General features: G+C 41.3%; 1 protein-coding gene across 11 annotated transcripts in view; it reads right to left on the bottom strand.

The window, feature by feature from the left end:
• The window catches only part of jakmip3 (Janus kinase and microtubule interacting protein 3), a 351,944-nt gene that overhangs the window by 140,033 nt on the left and 193,570 nt on the right, over nucleotides 1–18,341 (bottom strand). For all 11 annotated transcript variants that reach the window (XM_048551237.2, XM_048551238.2, XM_048551240.2 and 8 more), the window contains 3 exons: nucleotides 3,933–4,064; nucleotides 1,970–2,005; nucleotides 969–1,028 (listed from right to left, as the gene is read on the bottom strand). In XM_048551237.2, the coding sequence (XP_048407194.1) occupies nucleotides 969–1,028; nucleotides 1,970–2,005; nucleotides 3,933–4,064 (228 nt within the window). The remainder of the gene's footprint in view (nucleotides 1–968; nucleotides 1,029–1,969; nucleotides 2,006–3,932; nucleotides 4,065–18,341) is intronic.

The following is an 18,341-nucleotide window of genomic DNA, read 5'->3' as shown; positions in this document are numbered from 1 at the left end:
GAATACTCTGCATTTTATGTTCATAACATGAAATTAATATTCTTCCTGTATAGCACATCTCACAAGGAAAGTGTACATGACAGATTGTGAGCCTGACATTTCAAATCAGGAGATAGGCTGCTACCTGTTGGAATTTCCATAAAGCTAAGGGGTGACTTTTACAGACAGATGGATTACACTGCAGAACTGGCAGTCATTTCAGAACTGATTCAATGATGAGGTTTCTATTTCAATGCAACCATAGGCTTTTCAAGTCTGACAGCAGCACACAACTCGCTAGGCACAAATTGAATGTGTGCCAATTCCAAACACTCCTCTTATTTGGTACGTACCCCTAAATGTTTAAAATAAAGCTGAATAAGGAGCTCAGCCAGATCTAGCCTAAGCAAAGACTGACACCTAATTACAGCATACGACAGTTTAAAACAAAATGGTGGCAGATCTTAATGTTGCTGACATAAAATGTGATATGTTGTATTTAAGGTTTGTACTCACAACAACGTATTTCCTTTCTGGTCCAATTACTTTTAACTTCAATAAATTTCAATGAAATAGTTTACATACACAGTTAATACAACATGGAGCTGGAGGAACACAGCAGGCCAGGCAGCATCAGAGGAGCAGGAGAGTCGATGTTCTGGGCTAAGACCTTTCATCAGGACTCCCACACATGTACACGTTTTTGAGAATTTCTTGCTGGAAATAACCTGATGCTGGTATGCCAAAGTGTATGTTACACTTCATAAGTGTATTTTGGTAAATTCCCACAGGTAATTATATCAGCCAGGTTTTTTATACAATGAATCAGGCAGGGGGACAGAGCTGGAAAGTTGCAGTCCTTTTCTTTAAAAGAACTTAAAACATTCCAATTTTCCGTGTCAGTTACAAATTGTATTTGTTAAGGTTCTGCTTCCACATTAAGCCACTAGTAACTGTGCCTGAAGGGTACAGCAGGCCAATGACTTTACCTTGCTCGATTTTGTAACTTTCTTCCTCTGTTTTCTGTAATGTAGAAGCTTATCCCGATCCTGCAACCAAAACAGATGAAGTCACTCAAAAATAAAATAGTCCAAAATGTCATCTCACAGTGTAAGTTTACAATCCCTTTTCAACACTAATTAAAAATGTGGACTAATTAAATTTACAAGATTAGACAAAGTTTTATTCAGGCACCTTAAATTTTAATCGTTGATTCATTTGTCTGTACTACTTATATCAATGTTGATAAATAAAACCAATGAATGGCATATGCCCCACAATGTTTCAAATTATATCACATTAAATGTTCCCCGGCTAAATATTTGCTGCTTCCAACATCCCCAACCCACCTTGACCCTGTACCACAAATGAGTCAAGAAAGCAGAGGTTAACGCATAGCTGCTTGAGGTCAGGAATGTCTCTGGGATCAGGTTTTGTGATGTAGATCGATTGAACCTTTTGTCCCTGATAGTGATTCAAATCTCCAAATCATTGTGCTTTGATGGAGCATTAGATCCTGATGAATTTTGGATGGATTATAGGGAAAATGGTACTGAGCAATGTTTACCTATGGACAGGTACTTGGCTTGTCATTGCACCCTTTTTAAAGGTAAGGATATTGATGGGTGGGGGTGAGCTTAATAATAGAAACTAACTATTCTCTCTCAGTCTTTGGAGCCTATTTTAGAACCACATGATTTGGGGTGACTTTGTTTCTAGAATTTTGTGATCAGGTTTGGTTTGCTGATTTCTTCACAGCTCCTAAAATGTTTCTGCCTGTGTTATTATTCAGAAGTACATAATTCTCCACTTTGCCAGTGGATATATAAACTCCTCCAACATTAGCACCTTCATCCTGCTGAAACAACATAACCAGGGCTGGATAGAACCTTGCGATATCTAGGATGATACATTTCTCAGAAACTAACATCAATGTGACTACGTTTATTTCTAACACTTTAAGCTAAAAACATTTGAGTCTGTTACTTACTATGACACTCTTGACATAACCAGCTGTCTCCAAAGCCTAAAAAAAGTTAAAGATTGCAATAGGAATTAGAAAATAACAGTGACTCTAAAGCACAAGGCAAGATACAATGATCATAATTAGAAATATGGAAAAGTGCCATACTTCTACTGACTTCTTTCTTGTTGGCTTAAGTTATTCCTCATGTCACAACTGAAACTACTTTTTCCAAAGTCCAAATTCAAAATGTTTCATTCATACGGCAGGAATCCAGGATAATAATTCGCACTGATATGGCAGGCTTAATAAAGAACAAATGCTTTCAACAGACCAATGGATTGGGTTGAAAACTGTAGAAACCATAGCATTTAAATCGCAGCTTTAATTAAACAAAACATACCAGGCACTTCATAAAACAAGCAATGAATAAATCAGAAACAAAAACAGAAATTGTTGGAAAAGCTCAGCGGTTCTGGCAGCATCTGTGGAGAGAAATCAGAGTTAATGTTTCGGGTCCAGTAAAGTCATATTCCAGTAATCAACTTTAAGATCTGCCACCATTTCCTTTTTTCAAATTGGAATTAGGTGTCTGTCTTTGCTTAGGCTAGATCTGGCTGTCTTCCGTATTCAGCTCTACTTTAAACATAGAGTCATAGAGTTGTACAGCACGGAAGCAGATCCTTTGGTCCAACTCGTCCCTGCCGACCATGTATCTTAAATTAAAATCAGTGCATCACTGGACCTGAAAAGTTAACTCTGAATTATTTCCACAAATGCTGCGAGACCTGCTGAGCTTTTCCAGTAATTCCTGTTTTTGTTTCAAATTTTCAGCAGTCACAGATCTTTTCTTATTGAATTGATAGGATGGTGGCAAGACAGTACCAGGCACCTGAGTATCTGGGTTAATATTAAGCACTTCAGCTACAAACAGTAGCATGCTTCCATCAGTGGATAATGCTTCAAGTGGCCCTTGTTAGGATGGAGCCTGAGACCTTTTTTACCCTCAGGTCATATGCTATGATACACTAATATTAAAATGAACATGCTTCTTAAAGGTATACTGCATGTTAACTCAGACATAACATGACACCAGACTCCTGAGAAAATGTGACATCACTTGGACATTTTTCTTGCTTTTTTTCTACAGCATTGGAGTAATATAGTAATCTGAGTGGTTCACAAAACACCTGCAGGCCTGGGAGACTTGAAGCAATATTCAGATTGCCTTGCTCCAGCCATGGGGACAAGTTTGAGCTAATATCACACTGGGCCGTGCAAATACATCAAAGTTGAAAAACAAGAGCAGCTTGTCCCTGGAGGTGTGCTGGCTAGGCTACCTGGGAAGGGAAACCAAAGCCAAACTCTAATTCGTTTGATGTGCAAATCAGAATCAATAATATTAACCAATATGTGACAAAGCCACAAATGTCTAATAAACTACAATAGATGAAATGTTGGACTCGACTGCCATGTTAATGGATATAGATCAGGACTGTAGAGTGACTTCATAACGTGAGTGCTACAGTGGTAAAACAGTAAAAAAAATGCTGTCCTACTTGATGTGGTAGAAGTAACATCATACTGATCACAACTGTAAACTGTGCTGGCATCCAAAGATGCATATCTTCCAATGGAGGTTTTGGAATAGCAACTTACGAGTTTCTTCCTCTCAAAGCCAGAGAAAGGGGATAACTTTAATTTAGCCAAAACCACTTCAGCTGAAATGAGAAAATTCAGCCTAGACCAGAAATCAAATCGGGGACCTTATCGGCACACCTCTGCAACAGCCATTATATAAGCCATTTACTCAATCAGAAAAGATTGATCATGGGTAAATGCTGAATGTGCACATTCAAACCTAGTCATTGCCAATTTATTACCTTTTGAAAACTATCTGAAGTCAAATCTATGTAATGGAAACAATTTAATCTGGAAGTAATAATGAAGACAGCCTTGTCCCAATATATTTAAATAGCAGATTTATTACCTTGCTAAGATCATCAATGATATTTTGCTGTTCAATAACTTGCATTCGAAGAAGTTCATTTTCTTTCTCTTCGTGACTCTGATCTAGATCATTTAAGGAGCTTGGTCGGCGTATAGTCCCGACCTTTTCCTTCTACAGAATACAGTAAAAACAAAAATTGAAATATATTTGGGAGAATTCTTTAGAAGTGTGGTAAACATTCTGTGTGCATTTTCAGCTTATTTTGTGATGATTATTGCCTTTTTTTATTGTTTGATTATTCATTGCAATTTTCCAGTTGTATTTTTTCCATGTTCTCTCCTTGAGAAAACTGAGATTGACCCATATTTAAATTAAGCATTTTATTGGTGCGAGTGGATTATGATGGCAACAACAATCTTACAGACTCACACTGAAAAAAGACAGTAACTTGATTGTCCATTCATACTACATCAATACTAGAACATTGCTTTCTGTTCCAAATGCGAACCACAAATGGAATTCAAAAAGATTTTGAATTCACCTCATAATGGGTAGTAAAGAGATAGTTTAGTAGGATTTTTAAAGTGTTGGAAACTGGAAGATACTGTGTTCTCTTAATATTGCATATTTTGTATTCCCTGTATAGTATAATATCTCATTCAACTTTGTTACAGTCATAACTGACTTTCCACAAGCATAAACAAAAGATTTATTGGGTGCCACACTGTCCATTATGAATGCAATATTTTCAAAAAAAAGTTTTTGTCCTTAGAATGGAAACTAACCTTCAAATGGAAGTGGGCAATGGAACAATGGTCATCCTCGCATCATGTATAGCTGCCCATGGTCATTGCTTGAGAGGGTTTAGACAGGTGATTGACACAGCACAGATAGTCAGCCCCCAGAATGATGTCTATCAAGCGGTAGGAAGGGAGACAGGGAGCAAGACGATGCAGGGAAACAAGCCACCACCTTCTTAGGAGAAGACCAGGAGTTCCTCCACATTAGCCCAAGGGAAGAACAAAGACTGTCATCATGAAGTGAGGGTAAACATTCTGCCACTTCTAGCTGTTGCTTCTCTGTTTTACAGAAGCCTCAGGATCAGCAGAGCATTTTCATCTGTCACAGTCACATAATTTCTTACTGTGAGTAGTTAAAATCTCAATTTGAACAGGAATTCAACAAACTGTCAGAAAATTGCTACAGATTATCAACTGCCCACATTAGATAAGTGCGATTATTAATGCTCTAAAGTCAATAAAGGAGGTTATTAATTGCAGCATAGTGACTATTCCTTTTTGCAGGCTTCTCCTGGAGGAGGCAGAGAATGAGCTGTGTTCAGATCAACATTCCAAGCACACTGACAGTGCTGAGAATGGCAACACTCTCCTGCCCCGCGTCAACATCAAACAGTCCCACATCTAATTTAAATCCAGATTTTTCTGCCTTAACGGGTCTGTGATATTCTGGTTGTTATTTACAGAAAAATTTGAAGTAATTCTTCCTGAATGCATTTACAATGTTGCTGCACCTAATCACCACGGGATTCTTACCCCATGCATCTCAAACATCAGCTTCAGAAAAAACACCAACCATTGCACTGGTAATAAAATGTGAGGCTGGATGAACACAGCAGGCGCAGCAGCATCTCAGGAGCACAAAAGCTGACGTTTCAGGCCTAGACCCTTCATCAGAGAGGGGGATGGGGTGAGGGTTCTGGAATAAATAGGGAGAGAGGGGGAGGCGGACCGAAGATAGAGAGTAAAGAAGATAGGTGGAGAGGAGAGTATAGGTGGGGAGGTAGGGAGGGGATAGGTCAGTCCAGGGAAGACAGACAGGTCAAGGAGGTGGGATGAGGTTAGTAGGTAGGAGATGGAGGTGCGGCTTGGGGTGGGAGGAAGGGATAGGTGAGAGGAAGAGCACGTTAGGGAGGCAGAGACAGGTTGGACTGGTTTTGGGATGCAGTGGGTGGAGGGGAAGAGCTGGGCTGGTTGTGTGGTGCAGTGGGGGAGGGGACGAACTGGGCTGGTTTTGGGATGGGGTGGGGGAAGGGGAGATTTTGAAGCTGGTGAAGTCCACATTGATACCATTGGGCTGCAGGGTTCCCAAGTGGAATATGAGTTGCTGTTCCTGCAACCTTCGGGTGGCATCATTGTGGCACCACAGGAGGCCCATGACGGACATGTCATCTAAAGAATGGGAGGGGGAGTGGAAATGGTTTGCGACTGGGAGGTGCAGTTGTTTATTGCGAACCGAGCGGAGGTGTTCTGCAAAGCGGTTCCCAAGCCTCCGCTTGGTTTCCCCAATGTAGAGGAAGCCACACTGGGTACAGTGGATGCAGTGTACCACATTGGCAGATGTGCAGGTGAACCTCTGCTTAATGTGGAAAGTCATCTTGGGGCCTGGGATAGGGGTGAGGGAGGAGGTGTGGGGGCAAGTGTAGCATTTCCTGCGGTTGCAGGGCAAGGTGCCGGGTGCGGTGGGGTTGGAGGGCAGTGTGGACCGAACAAGGGAGTCATGGAGAGAGTGGTCTCTCCGGAAAGCAGACAAGGGTGGGGATAGAAAAAAGTCTTGGGTGGTGGGGTCGGATTGTAGATGACTGAGGTGTCGGAGGATGATGCGTTGTATCCGGAGGTTGGTGGGGTAGTGTAACCGGTGTGGCTTCCTCTACATTGGGGAAACCAAGCAGAGGCTTGGGGACAGCTTTGCAGAACACCTCCGCTCGGTTCGTAATAAACAACTGCACCTCCCAGTCGCAAACCATTTCCACTCCCCCTCACATTCTTTAGATGACATGTCCCATCATGGGCCTCCTGCAGTGCCACAATGATGCCACCCAAAGGTTGCAGGAACAGCAACACATATTCCACTTGGGAACCCTGCAGCCCAATGGTATCAATGTGGACTTCACCACCTTCAAAATCTCCCCTTCCCCCACCCCATCCCAAAACCAGCCCAGTTCGTCCCCTCCCCCCACTGCATCCCAAAACCAGTCCAGCCTGTCTCTGCTTCCCTAACCTGTTCTTCCTCTCACCTATCCCTTCCTCCCACCCCAAGCCGCACCTCCATCTCCTACCTACCAACCTCATCCCACCTCCTTGACCTGTCCGTCTTCCCTGGACTGACCTATCCCCTCCGTACCTCCCCACCTATATTCTCCTCTCCACCTATCTTCTTTACTCTCCATCTTCGGTCCGCCTCCCCCTCTCTCCCTATTTATTCCAGAACCGTCACCCCATCACCCTCTCTGATGAAGGGTCTAGGCCCGAAACGTCAGCTTTTGTGCTCCTGAGATGCTGCTGGGCCTGCTGTGTTCATCCAGCCTCATATTTTATTATCTGAGAAGAATGGCTTGCAGGCTTTCAGTGACTTTTCCTTGTGGAATTTACAAGGCTTTAATTCCATTTATCTTTCATAATTTGATATGAACTGTGAAGGTTAGGATAAATCCGAAATGCCTCTGTCTGTAACATCTAAGGATAAAGTTAATGTACAAAATTTATGTAAATTTTTAGATCTGATTATTAAACCTGACAATTAAGGTGAGTCTTAAAAAGGCACAGAATTTGAAGGAAGATGGATTGAGCAGCTTTTCACTGAATCCTGCAAGCCAGTGTTGTAAATGGAGCTGGCAGATGAAAGAAGCAGGGAATGCAGTATCACCAACAGTAAAAGACAAATGTTTGCCAAAGACTAAAAACAGGCTCAATAGCTTGTGATAACAAAGTGTGGAGCTGGATGAACACAGCAGGCCAAGCAGCATCTCAGGAGCACAAAAGCTGACGTTTCAGGCCTAGACCCTTCATCAGAACAAACATCAATAGCTTATGATGCAGGCTATGCTGCAAGTCAGTGATCAATTTAACACTGGATTTCTGCACAAGAAAACCACCTCCTGGTATAACGAGTAACTGTCACAGAGAGTGTCATGACTATCACAGCCATTGTAGACTTTGTTTTAGTCAACCTGTTCAGATGTGTTTTGACACGGACGTGACCTAAGTCTTCCAGCTCAAAGCTTGGGACAATATCACGGCACCGCCTTATCAAGTTCATTGTAACGTGAGAATTTCCATAGGAATACCCATATAAGACTTTTTAGTGGTTTGCTTGGCTCATGTACAGATTTAATGCACAATAGATAAAGGAGAGTTGATGTTTCAGATCGGGACCCTTCTTCAGAAAAATGGTCTGAAGGAGGGTCCTGATCTGAAACCTCAACTTTCCTATTCCTGTGATGCTGCCTGGTCTGTTGTGTTTCTCCAGCTACACGCTGTGTTATCCCTGACTCCAGCAACGGCAGTTCTTATTATCTCAGATAAAGGAGAGTGCTTGTTGTGACCAGTATTGCTGCTCTGCTAAATATTTCATTCTTTTAAAATACTGAAGTGCAGACATTAAAAAAAATCGTGAATAAAAGCACAATTGCCTTGCTTTGCAGAATTTTAATGTCATTTTATCATCTAAAATGAACAGGAAATGATTTAGTTTGGAATGAAAATGAATTTGCCACTTGTGCTGCATTACAGACAGTTCTTACTTCAAAAATGCCCTTTTTGGGCTTTGCTGTGTTGCCATTTGGAAAATGTGTTAAGAATTAATTTGAAAGCTGGCGCTCCTAAGTATGAAAGACTAATAGAATAATTGAAATTCCTTTAGGAGATTGAATCACAGTATAGCATCAAAAGTATTGAAGAGAATTAAGGGAACATTCAAATCTGTTTATCATTAGTTGCAAAATCAATGAGTTATAAATTCTAGATTTAACCAACTGCGGAATACTGTTGACTTAATTGGTTCAAAGGTCATGGAGAAAATGTACAAATTATAATCCAAAACCCATGGAAACCCATGGGCTCCATGTGGTGTCCTATTTTACTGTCAGTCGGCATTTTGCAAAGCAGAGAGTTATGGCAAGAATGTTGATCTTTCCCAAAGTTACAATCAGAAGCATCTCAGTCTTCCTGTATCTCTACGTAAGGTTTTCAAAATGTACTTGAACTGCATTAAGATCTTTTAATTTTGCAAAACATTTAATTAAAATTAAACCTTATTGTTTGCTATAAACAGAAGCTTTCTATACTAAATTAAACAACTCACTGCAAATGTCCCCATCCTCAATAATGAAAAAGCCCAGCACATCAGTGCAAACCATAAGGCTGAAGGACTTGCAGCAATCTTCAGCCAGAAGTACTGAGTGGATCATCCATCCCGGCCTCCTCCAGTCATCCCCAGCCTTATAGATGCCACCCTTCAACCAATTTGATTCACTCCATGTGATGTCAAGAAACAATTGGAGACGCTGGATACTGCAAAGGCTACGGGCCCTGACAACATTCTGGCAATAGTATTGAAGACATGTGTTCCAGAACTTGCCGCTCCCCTAGCCAACCGGTTCCTGTAGTACAACACTGGCATCTACCCAACAATGTGGAAAATTGCCCAGTATGTCTTGCACATAAAAAGCAGGACAAATCCGAACTGGCCAATTGCCGCCTCATCAGTCTACTCACAATTATCAATAATGTGATAGAAGGTATCATCAGTAGCACTATCAAGCAGTATCTGCTCAGCAATAACCTGCTCAGTGATGCCCAGTTTGGGTTCCACCAGGGCCACTCAGCTCCTGACCTCACTACAGCCTTGGTTCAATTCCAAAGGTGAGGTGACAGCCTTTGACATCAGTTTGCATTCGACAAAGCATGGCATCAAGCAAAACTGGCATGACTATCTTCAGCTGCTTCATCACTGACCTTCTCTCTATCATAAGGTGAAAAGTGGGCATATTCACTGATGATTGCACGCTGTTCTGCATGATTAGTGATTTCTCAGAAACTGAAGCAGTCCACGTGCAAAAATAACTGTGCTATCAAGCAGCACCTGCTCAGAAATAGCCTGCTCAGTGATACCCAGTTTTGGTTCCACCAGGGCCACTCAGCTCCTGACCTCATTACAGCCTTGGTTCAAGCATAGACAGCAGAGCTGAATTCCAGAGGTGAAGTGACAGCCCTTGATATCAAGGCTGCATTCGACCAAGTGTGGCATCCAGGAGCCCGAGCAAAACTGGAATCAATGGGTATCAGGGGAAAATACTCCAGTAGTTGGAGTCATACCTGGCATATAGGGAGATGGTTGTGATTGTGGGAGGTCAATCATCTTAGCTCCAGGACATCTCTGCAGGAGTTCCTCAGGGTAGTGTCCTAGGCCCAACCATCTGCATAAGCCCAAGCTGCTTCATCAATGACCTTCCCTCCATCATAAGGTCAGAGGTGGGGATGTTCGCCAATGAATGCGCTATGTTCAGCACCATCCACGACACCTTAGATTCTGAAGCAGTCCATGTTCACATGAAACAAGATCTGGACAATATCCAGACTTGGGTTGACAAGTGGCAAGCACTATTCATGCCACACTAATGCCAGGCTATGACCATCACCATTAAGAGACAATCTAACCACTGCCCCTTGATATTCATTGGTGTTATCATCACTGAATCCCCCGGTTTCAACATCCTGGGGTTACCATTGACCTGAAAATGTGACTCGCCACATAAATGCAGTGGCCACAACAACAGGTCAGAGACTAGGAATACTGTGCCGAATAACTAACCTCCTGACTCACCAAAGTCTGTCCATCATCTACAAGGGAAAAGTCAGGAGTGTGATGGAATACACCCCACCTGCCTGGATGAGTGCAGCCCCAACAACACTCAAGAAGCTTAACACCATCCAGGACAAAACAGTCTGCTTGACTGGCACCATATCCACAAACATCAACTCTCCCCACCACTGATACTCAGTAGCAGCAGTGTGTACTATCTACAAGATGCACTGCAGAAATTCAAAGATCTTTAGACAGCTCCGTCCGAACCCATGACCACTTCCACCTGGAAGGACAAAGGCAGCAGATACCTGGGAACGCCATTACCTTCAAGTTCCCTCCAAGCCACTCACCATCTTGACATGGAAAGTGTTGCCATTCCTTCACTGTCACAGGGTCAAAATCCTGTACTTACCTCCCTAATGGCAATGTGGGTCAACCCACAGCAGGTCAACTGCAGCAGCTCAAGAAGGTAGCTCACCACTACCTTCTCAAGAGCAACTAGGGGTGGACAGTAAATGCTGACCAGCCTGTGACACTCATGTCACAAATGAATAAAAATGTAACAAAATAGCTGAATTAAACATAAAAAAATTGAAGTTTGGTTTGGTGAAGGAACATGTTGAATAAAGAAGCTACCTAGCTACCCATTTGTCTTGTGTGGGATAGTTTTGGTGAAACCTGAAAGGCGCAGTTCAGGAGCAAGAGAGTACAAAAGATAGCTTTTATGTTATTAATAAAAAAAACCGGCTACAAGGACCTGCTTTATAATTAGAAGAGGATGCTAGAGTATCCATTCAGTGAAAAAGGACATGCTTAAGACAAACTCTGAAATTAATCACTTTGGAATCGTTGATGTTCATTTGATGAATACCAACAGCAGAGTCAAGTTTCAAGTGTTTAATGGTAAGTATTGCATTTTAATCACTTTATGCTATGTTTTATTTGATTTAATATGTATAATAAACACACTTTGGAATATAGCTTGCTCTAGTTTCGAAGTGTCACGTGCGAAAGGTAATATGTATTAAAAGATGCAGAATCATAGAAGATTTCATACAGGTTTTTTTTTCCTCCTAGTAGTGATGGGTGAAATATCATTTGAATGCCCAAGATGCATTTCAGTTTTATGAAAAACAAAATCTGCTATAATTGTAAATATATCCTTAACAGTTCAAAGAATACTGGTCATGGGGGTGCGGGGGAATCAATTCATTAGACGTCCATTCATGATATAGTTATCTTCAACCATACACCAATGTTACGTCATATAACGTTAATAAAAATCCTTAACTAGAACAGTTATGAAAAGCCACAGCCAACTCAGATCTCGGCCCTAGATGGACTTCTCTTTAAGCTATATCTTTTCATTTTCTTTTAAGCTATCAAAATAGTGCCGGCTTATGGTAACAAATGAAAGCTTTTCAATATATTTTATTGTATTTCACTATAAAATGCATGTGACAGTAAATCATGCATTCAATCAAAACATGCAACATAAGCAAAACGCCATGGACATCAAACAGAAAATGTTGAAGAAAGTCAGCAGGAATGGTAGCATCTGTGGAGAGATGAATAGAGTTAATATTTGGATTCAGGGATGCCTTATCTTTAGAAATCAAGGGAATTAGAAAGCGGAGTGTTTTTAACGCTTTGACAGAGGTGAAGGTGGTGTGGAGGTCCAGTGCAAAAGACAAAGTGGTCACTAATTGTGGTGAAAGAGGAATAGAGATGTAAAATGGATGCAAACCAAGGTATTTAAGGGAGGTTGTAGGCTCCCCACTATCTCAATCAGCCCCCCTGCACCTTTCCCTGCAACTGCAGGAGGTGCTACACCTGCCCCTTCACCTCCACCCCAGGCTCCAATAAAAAGCCTTCCACATTAAACAGATGTTCATCTACACATCCGCTATGTTGTCTATTGTATCTGCTGTTCCCGATGTGGCCTCCTCTACATCCGAGAAACCAAGCGGAGGCTCGGAGACCGCTTTGTGGAACACCTATGCTCAGTTTGTGACAAACAACACCACCTCCCAGTCGCAAACCAGCTCAACTCCCCCCCACCCCCCTGGACAACATGTCCTTCCTGGGCCTCCTCTAGCGTCACAAAGATGCCACCGGGAAACTGGAAGTGCAGCACCTCATATTCTGCCTTGGAAGCCTACAACCCGATGGTCTCAATGAGGAGTTTAACCATCTTCAAAGTATTCCCACCCCTGACGTCATCCCAAGACCAGCGCCCTCTCATCCCTGCCTCCTTGACCAGTCCGTCTTGTCTCTCATCTATCTGCTCCACTATCCACCTTCTATCTCTGCCCCACTTTTTATTTATTTCACAGTCCCCTTCCCCTCCCCCATTTCTGATGAAGGGTCCAGACCCAAAACATCAGCTTTCCTGCTCTTCTAATGCTGCCTGGCCTGCTGTGTTCATCCAGCTCCACACCTTGTTATCCAAGGAATTTAAAGGGAGAATGTTTAAGGATCTGCAGAGAGTAATATAAACAAAACACATTCATAGGTTGGTTATTGTTGGCGGGGGGTGGGGGGGGTAGGGTCATTGAAGAGAATGGAAGAAAAATGAAAGCCAAATATTATGCCTTCAGACACTAAATTTGAGGAATTAAATAATGAATCCTCAAAGCTGTAAAGTACCTCAGCAGAGATAGAGGTGCTGTTCCTCAACACTGCATTGTGATTTGTTGGAATAATAAGCAGGTCCAGGATTGAAATGTTAGTGAGAGAGCAAGGTGGTTTTTTTGAAATGGCAAGAACTGGAAGGTCAGTGTCGTTCCTACAGACAGAATAGAGGTATTTTGTTGTATTTGCTGCTCACAATGCAGTCTTCTCTAATTTGGTAAGATCAAATGCAGAACTGGGTGATCAATTTGGGAACCATCTTCACTGTCAACAGGAATGACAAAGTATCTTCCAAAATTTGGTAGACCAGGTAACTTCATTAAAAAAAATACCAGATAGGCAATGGGTAACATTTAAGCATGAATGCATGCATTAAAACAGTGATACACACCTTTCAGGTCAAATAACAAGGGGTCATAGTCTCAGGATATAGGGTAGGCTATTTCAGGCCAAGAAAAAATGCCTTTATTCAGAGGGTGATGAACCTATGGAATTCTTTACTACGAAAGGCTGCAGAGGCCAAGTCAAGTGAACATATTTAAAAAAAGATAATAGTGAAAGATCTAGAGGCTAAGCATGTCAAGGGGTATCAGGAGAGAACAGGGGCATGACATTGAAATAAAGGATCATGTTGGATCGCAGAGCAAGCTCAATGAGATGAAAGGCCTACCCCTGCTCCGATTCTGTGCTTCCATTGCAAATAAAAAGACATGACCACATACAATGCTATTGATAGAGAAAGTATTCATTTTTAATCATCTGAGAGAGATTCACAGCTATATTAAACATACTGTTTAACTAATAATACATGTTCTATATAGTCTGTTTAGTACACAACTATTCATGTACAAAGTTATAGATGTATGATATATTTCTCCAATGGGTGTATCTCATGTTCCAACACCAAAGTTAGCAGGAAATGCTGACAACTCCATAAAATGTTCACTACTGGCAGTACAAGCAATCGTAAGAGTTAGAGCACTGGCGTCTCACAGCAGGGAGGTGAGAAGAGCCTAGGTTGACTGTAAGAGCTGTGATGTGAGATCAGATGGCATAAAAACAACTAGTACCAATCTCTTTTAAAAGGAAACAAACGTTTGTTCCACTTATTAAAGGAAAGGTAAACAATCCTTGAATAACATCTTAAAACTGTCAATCAAACTGCCTGAAATTTGCTCAGCTAAATTAAGTGGTCCTAGAGCTTTTGAAACTTGGTTAGACATCCTTAAAGGGCTCAGCTGTCATAAGAAACCATGCAGACCGCAGATGAAAAAGTCTACTGAAATTGTGAAAACAGATGCTGCTGCACCAGACGGTCTGTCAATCAATACAGCAGGCGTTAATTCTTTTTTCTCTAAATGGAAGACGCAGGCAGTTATCTTTTTTCAAATTTAAAAGGCTAAGACAAATTTCTAATGATGACGTTTCAATTACATAAGCACATTTTGCTTCCGTTTTGAAAGTAACACTATTTTAAATGAGAAAACTTCTCCAATGCTTCTCAACACTTACCCAATGCTGGTGAAGATGGTGTTCTACTTACCGGTGCATGATTGATCCCCATAACAAAACACTGTATTAAAGACAGATTACAGTAACCACTGAGACAATAAAGAAGGTTTTGTTATTTTTTAAAGTTTATGAATGGAATAACTTCAGCAGTAGGTGACTATTTTACTTGGGACTGTGAGGTGCTGTGAACCACACATTGTTACCAAAGGTGACCTATCTAATCTAAGCTTCTGGGGAGGTACAAGAGGAGGGGAATGGCTAGATTACCAATTCCTCAAGCCAGCAAAAGCAGGAGATAACAAAGGTGTAGAGCTGGTTGAACACAACAAGCCAAGCAGCATCAGAAGAGCAGGAAGGCTGACATTTCGGGCTTAGACCCTTCTTCAGAAAAATGTTGGGATTGGAGTGGAGGGCTGCACTTTCTGTGGGGGGGAGGTTGGAGTGGGTGACAGGGGTGGAGAGGTTGAGGTGACTGATGACATGTGTTGGGAGTGGAGCGGAGGGAGGAGTGCTGCTTTTGGTACCTGTATTCCATGTGCACAGATATAGTCAGAAACATGAATTTACTTGGGAAATTCCAAAATTGGGTTCCTACCCCAGCTCGAGTCAGTCTGATTTGCCAAAAGTCCAGGCCATTGTTTCAGGCTAAAAGACAGGAAGCAAGGCATGATGGTCGAGCAATGTTTCGGTGACTGGAAGTCTGTTCCTTGCGGGGTTCTGCAGGACTTGGTGCTGGAGCCTGGGGGGCTGTTTGTAGTGTACATCAGTGATCTGGAAATATATGTAGGTGGTATGATCAAGAAGTTGGTGGATGACATGGAAATTAATTGTGTGGTAAATAGTGAGGAGGATATGCATAAATACAAGATGGACAGGTCAGATGCACAAAAAGGTAGAATTTGGAATTCAACTCCAGAAAATTGTGAAGTAATGCACTGGAGAATGGCTAATAAAGCAAATGAATATATTATGTACCATTGGAACCTGCAAAATGGAGATCGCTGTAGGTAGCAGCATAGGTGGTTATGAAAGCAGGCAGGTTACTTGCCTTTTTAATAACTTAATTAACTGAGGAATAAAATGCAAGATCAAGGGGTTTTGCACAAATTGTATAAAACACTGGTTAGGCCATAACTGCAGATCTGCATGTGGTTTTGATCACAAAATTATAGGAAGGATATGATTGCACTAGAGAGGATACAGAGGATATCAGGATGCTGTCTGTGTGAAGCACTGATGGATTGACTGGTATGGCACAACATGGCAATGGGAAGTATGGATTATATGAGCATGTGGGTAGTGCAGAATGAGCGAATGCTAAGACAGTAGCTTTGCCCATTTCATGATCTGGGTCTCTGAACATGCACACTGTGTTCCTGCCACAGCCTCCTTAATTGTATTTGCCATTGCAGGCCTGTAAGCGGCCTGCAAGTATATCAGAGAGGTGCCCATATGTGGTGACAGATGCCGGATGCCAACGTCTGCTGACGTAGGTTGTGTGTGACTCCTGCCTGTGGATTGCGCTCTGTGATGTTGCTGTCCAGATGTTGCTGGCAAGATGGATGCCATTCAAAGCGCTAAATCTGCCAGGTACATGATCTGGTTTCCTTACTGAATTTTCCTGCTCTCTAATTTGTTTCAAGAGTTTCGTAGGATGGGAATCTGTGCATTAATGAGGCAAACTGCAGCATTAATGCAAGTATTAATTAATCCCCATCAACTGGCATCTCACAACTGTCCAGCAAGAATCTTAGCCATTGCGTTTGAAAAGCAATAACAGATGGAGCAAAATCATCTTGATGTCGAGGTGGGACTTGCCATACTTGTCATCCAATTCTGCCATACATCTGACCATAACTCATGTTTTTCACATGCCTGTAAGACTCTGCCCTTTGATTTAATTCTTCTGATAAAGAGAACATGTGAGCCTTATTCGCTATTATACATTACTGTTAAATTTTGCTTTCTGCACACAAAATAAAATCTCAGAACAGCTGAATCAATATGGTAATGTTTAAGATGAATAATATTGCTGACTTAACAGTGTTGGTTTAAACGCATTTTCCATGTCACTGTGAATTTATTTGCAGCACATATCCCTGAAGCTGAGCAAACTCCTGGACCTATTGTTGTTGCTTGGTCATCACTTAAAGAATAATTTATCATTGGTGCTGGTAGCTTATAAACATTTACCTTTGGATACCACAGTACAAAAGTCATGTACAATCTACTACTATTTTATTCATTCAGGCGAAATGTAGTTACAAAGCAGACAGTGCATGTCAGCAGCAAATTTTCATTCATAACAGGAAAAAAAAGTTACCTATTTCTTAATCAAATTTAAAGCACATATCCTCCTCTATGCTTACATAATGCATTACTATGCTGGTGTTTCTTTAGGTGCTCTTTTGGGACAGAGATGAGGAGAGATGTTTTCTCTTTAACGTTTGTGTGACTTTAGAACTCTGCCTCGGAAGTTGATGGACATAAGGTATTTGAATATTTTTAAAGGTGGAGATGGATGAATGCTTATTAGCAATAAAATTGAAGATTATTAGGGTGGATGGGAATGTGGGGTTTGAAACACTAACAGATCAGTGACGATCTTACTTAATGGTGAAGCAAGTTCAAGAAGCCGAAAGACCTATTTCTGCTCCAAATTTGTATGCCTGCATATTTTTTACTAACCTGTCATACCTTACCAGGTTCTCTAAACGTTCACTGAAGGAACTAGAATTAATTGTGGAAATTCAGTCAAACTATTTACAACACTCATATGTAAAAAGTATTAGCTAGTAACTAGACTATTCACTCAACTTAATATGAACAAAATTCTACTCCTTTGGCAATGCCAATAAACGTTACTAGTCCACAAATTTCTATTAGGTAATGAATGAACTGCCACCAGCTCTTTATCTAACTCAGGTCAATGTAGAAATTCCAACAGCATGCCACAATGGAGATGCTTGAGATAAAAGAAAATCACAGTTGGGATTCATTATTGTCTGAAACAGAAGCGACCTAGTATCAGCATTCAACTTTAACTTAAATAAGAAACAATTATAAAGGTCACTGTATTGGTCCTGGTTATCCAACAAAATCCTGGTTAGATCCATTTGTTGTAAGCAGATCTGGGAACCACACCTTAGGAAGAATATGTTGGCCTTGGTGGGAGTATAATGTAGTTTAACAAGAATGATGCCTGGATTTCATGGCTTAGGTTACGAGAAGCGTTATACAAATTAACCATGTCTTCTCTTGAATTTAGAAGCTTAAGAGGTGATCTGATTGAAGTCTTCAAGATTTTCATGGGAAAGACTAGGTAAACAAAGATAATCTACTTCCACCGGTTGGGGATGCTAGAACTGAGAGATGTTAGGAAGCACTTCAACACACAAAGGGTATTGGTGTTTGGAACTCTCTTCCATAAATGGCAGTGGGTGCTGGATCAGTTATAAATTTTAAATCTAAGGTAGAAAAAAATTTTGTTAAGCAAAGGTATAATGGGATATGGGCCAAAGATAGGGATATGGAGTTAGGCCACAAATCAATCATGATCTCAACAAAAGGTGGAACAAGCTCAAGCGGGTAAACTTATGATTTTCCTCTTCCCTATGATTCCCACTTCTTCCAAAGACAAGCTGCCACTATTAGACTCCACATTAGCCCAATCCATGACTAAAATTGCATCTTATAAAT

This window comes from Stegostoma tigrinum, chromosome 20 (assembly GCF_030684315.1).
Source record: "Stegostoma tigrinum isolate sSteTig4 chromosome 20, sSteTig4.hap1, whole genome shotgun sequence".
Taxonomy (NCBI): domain Eukaryota; kingdom Metazoa; phylum Chordata; class Chondrichthyes; order Orectolobiformes; family Stegostomatidae; genus Stegostoma; species Stegostoma tigrinum.
The sequence above is the reverse complement of the archived record's forward strand: the minus strand, read 5'-3'. Positions and strand labels throughout refer to the sequence as shown.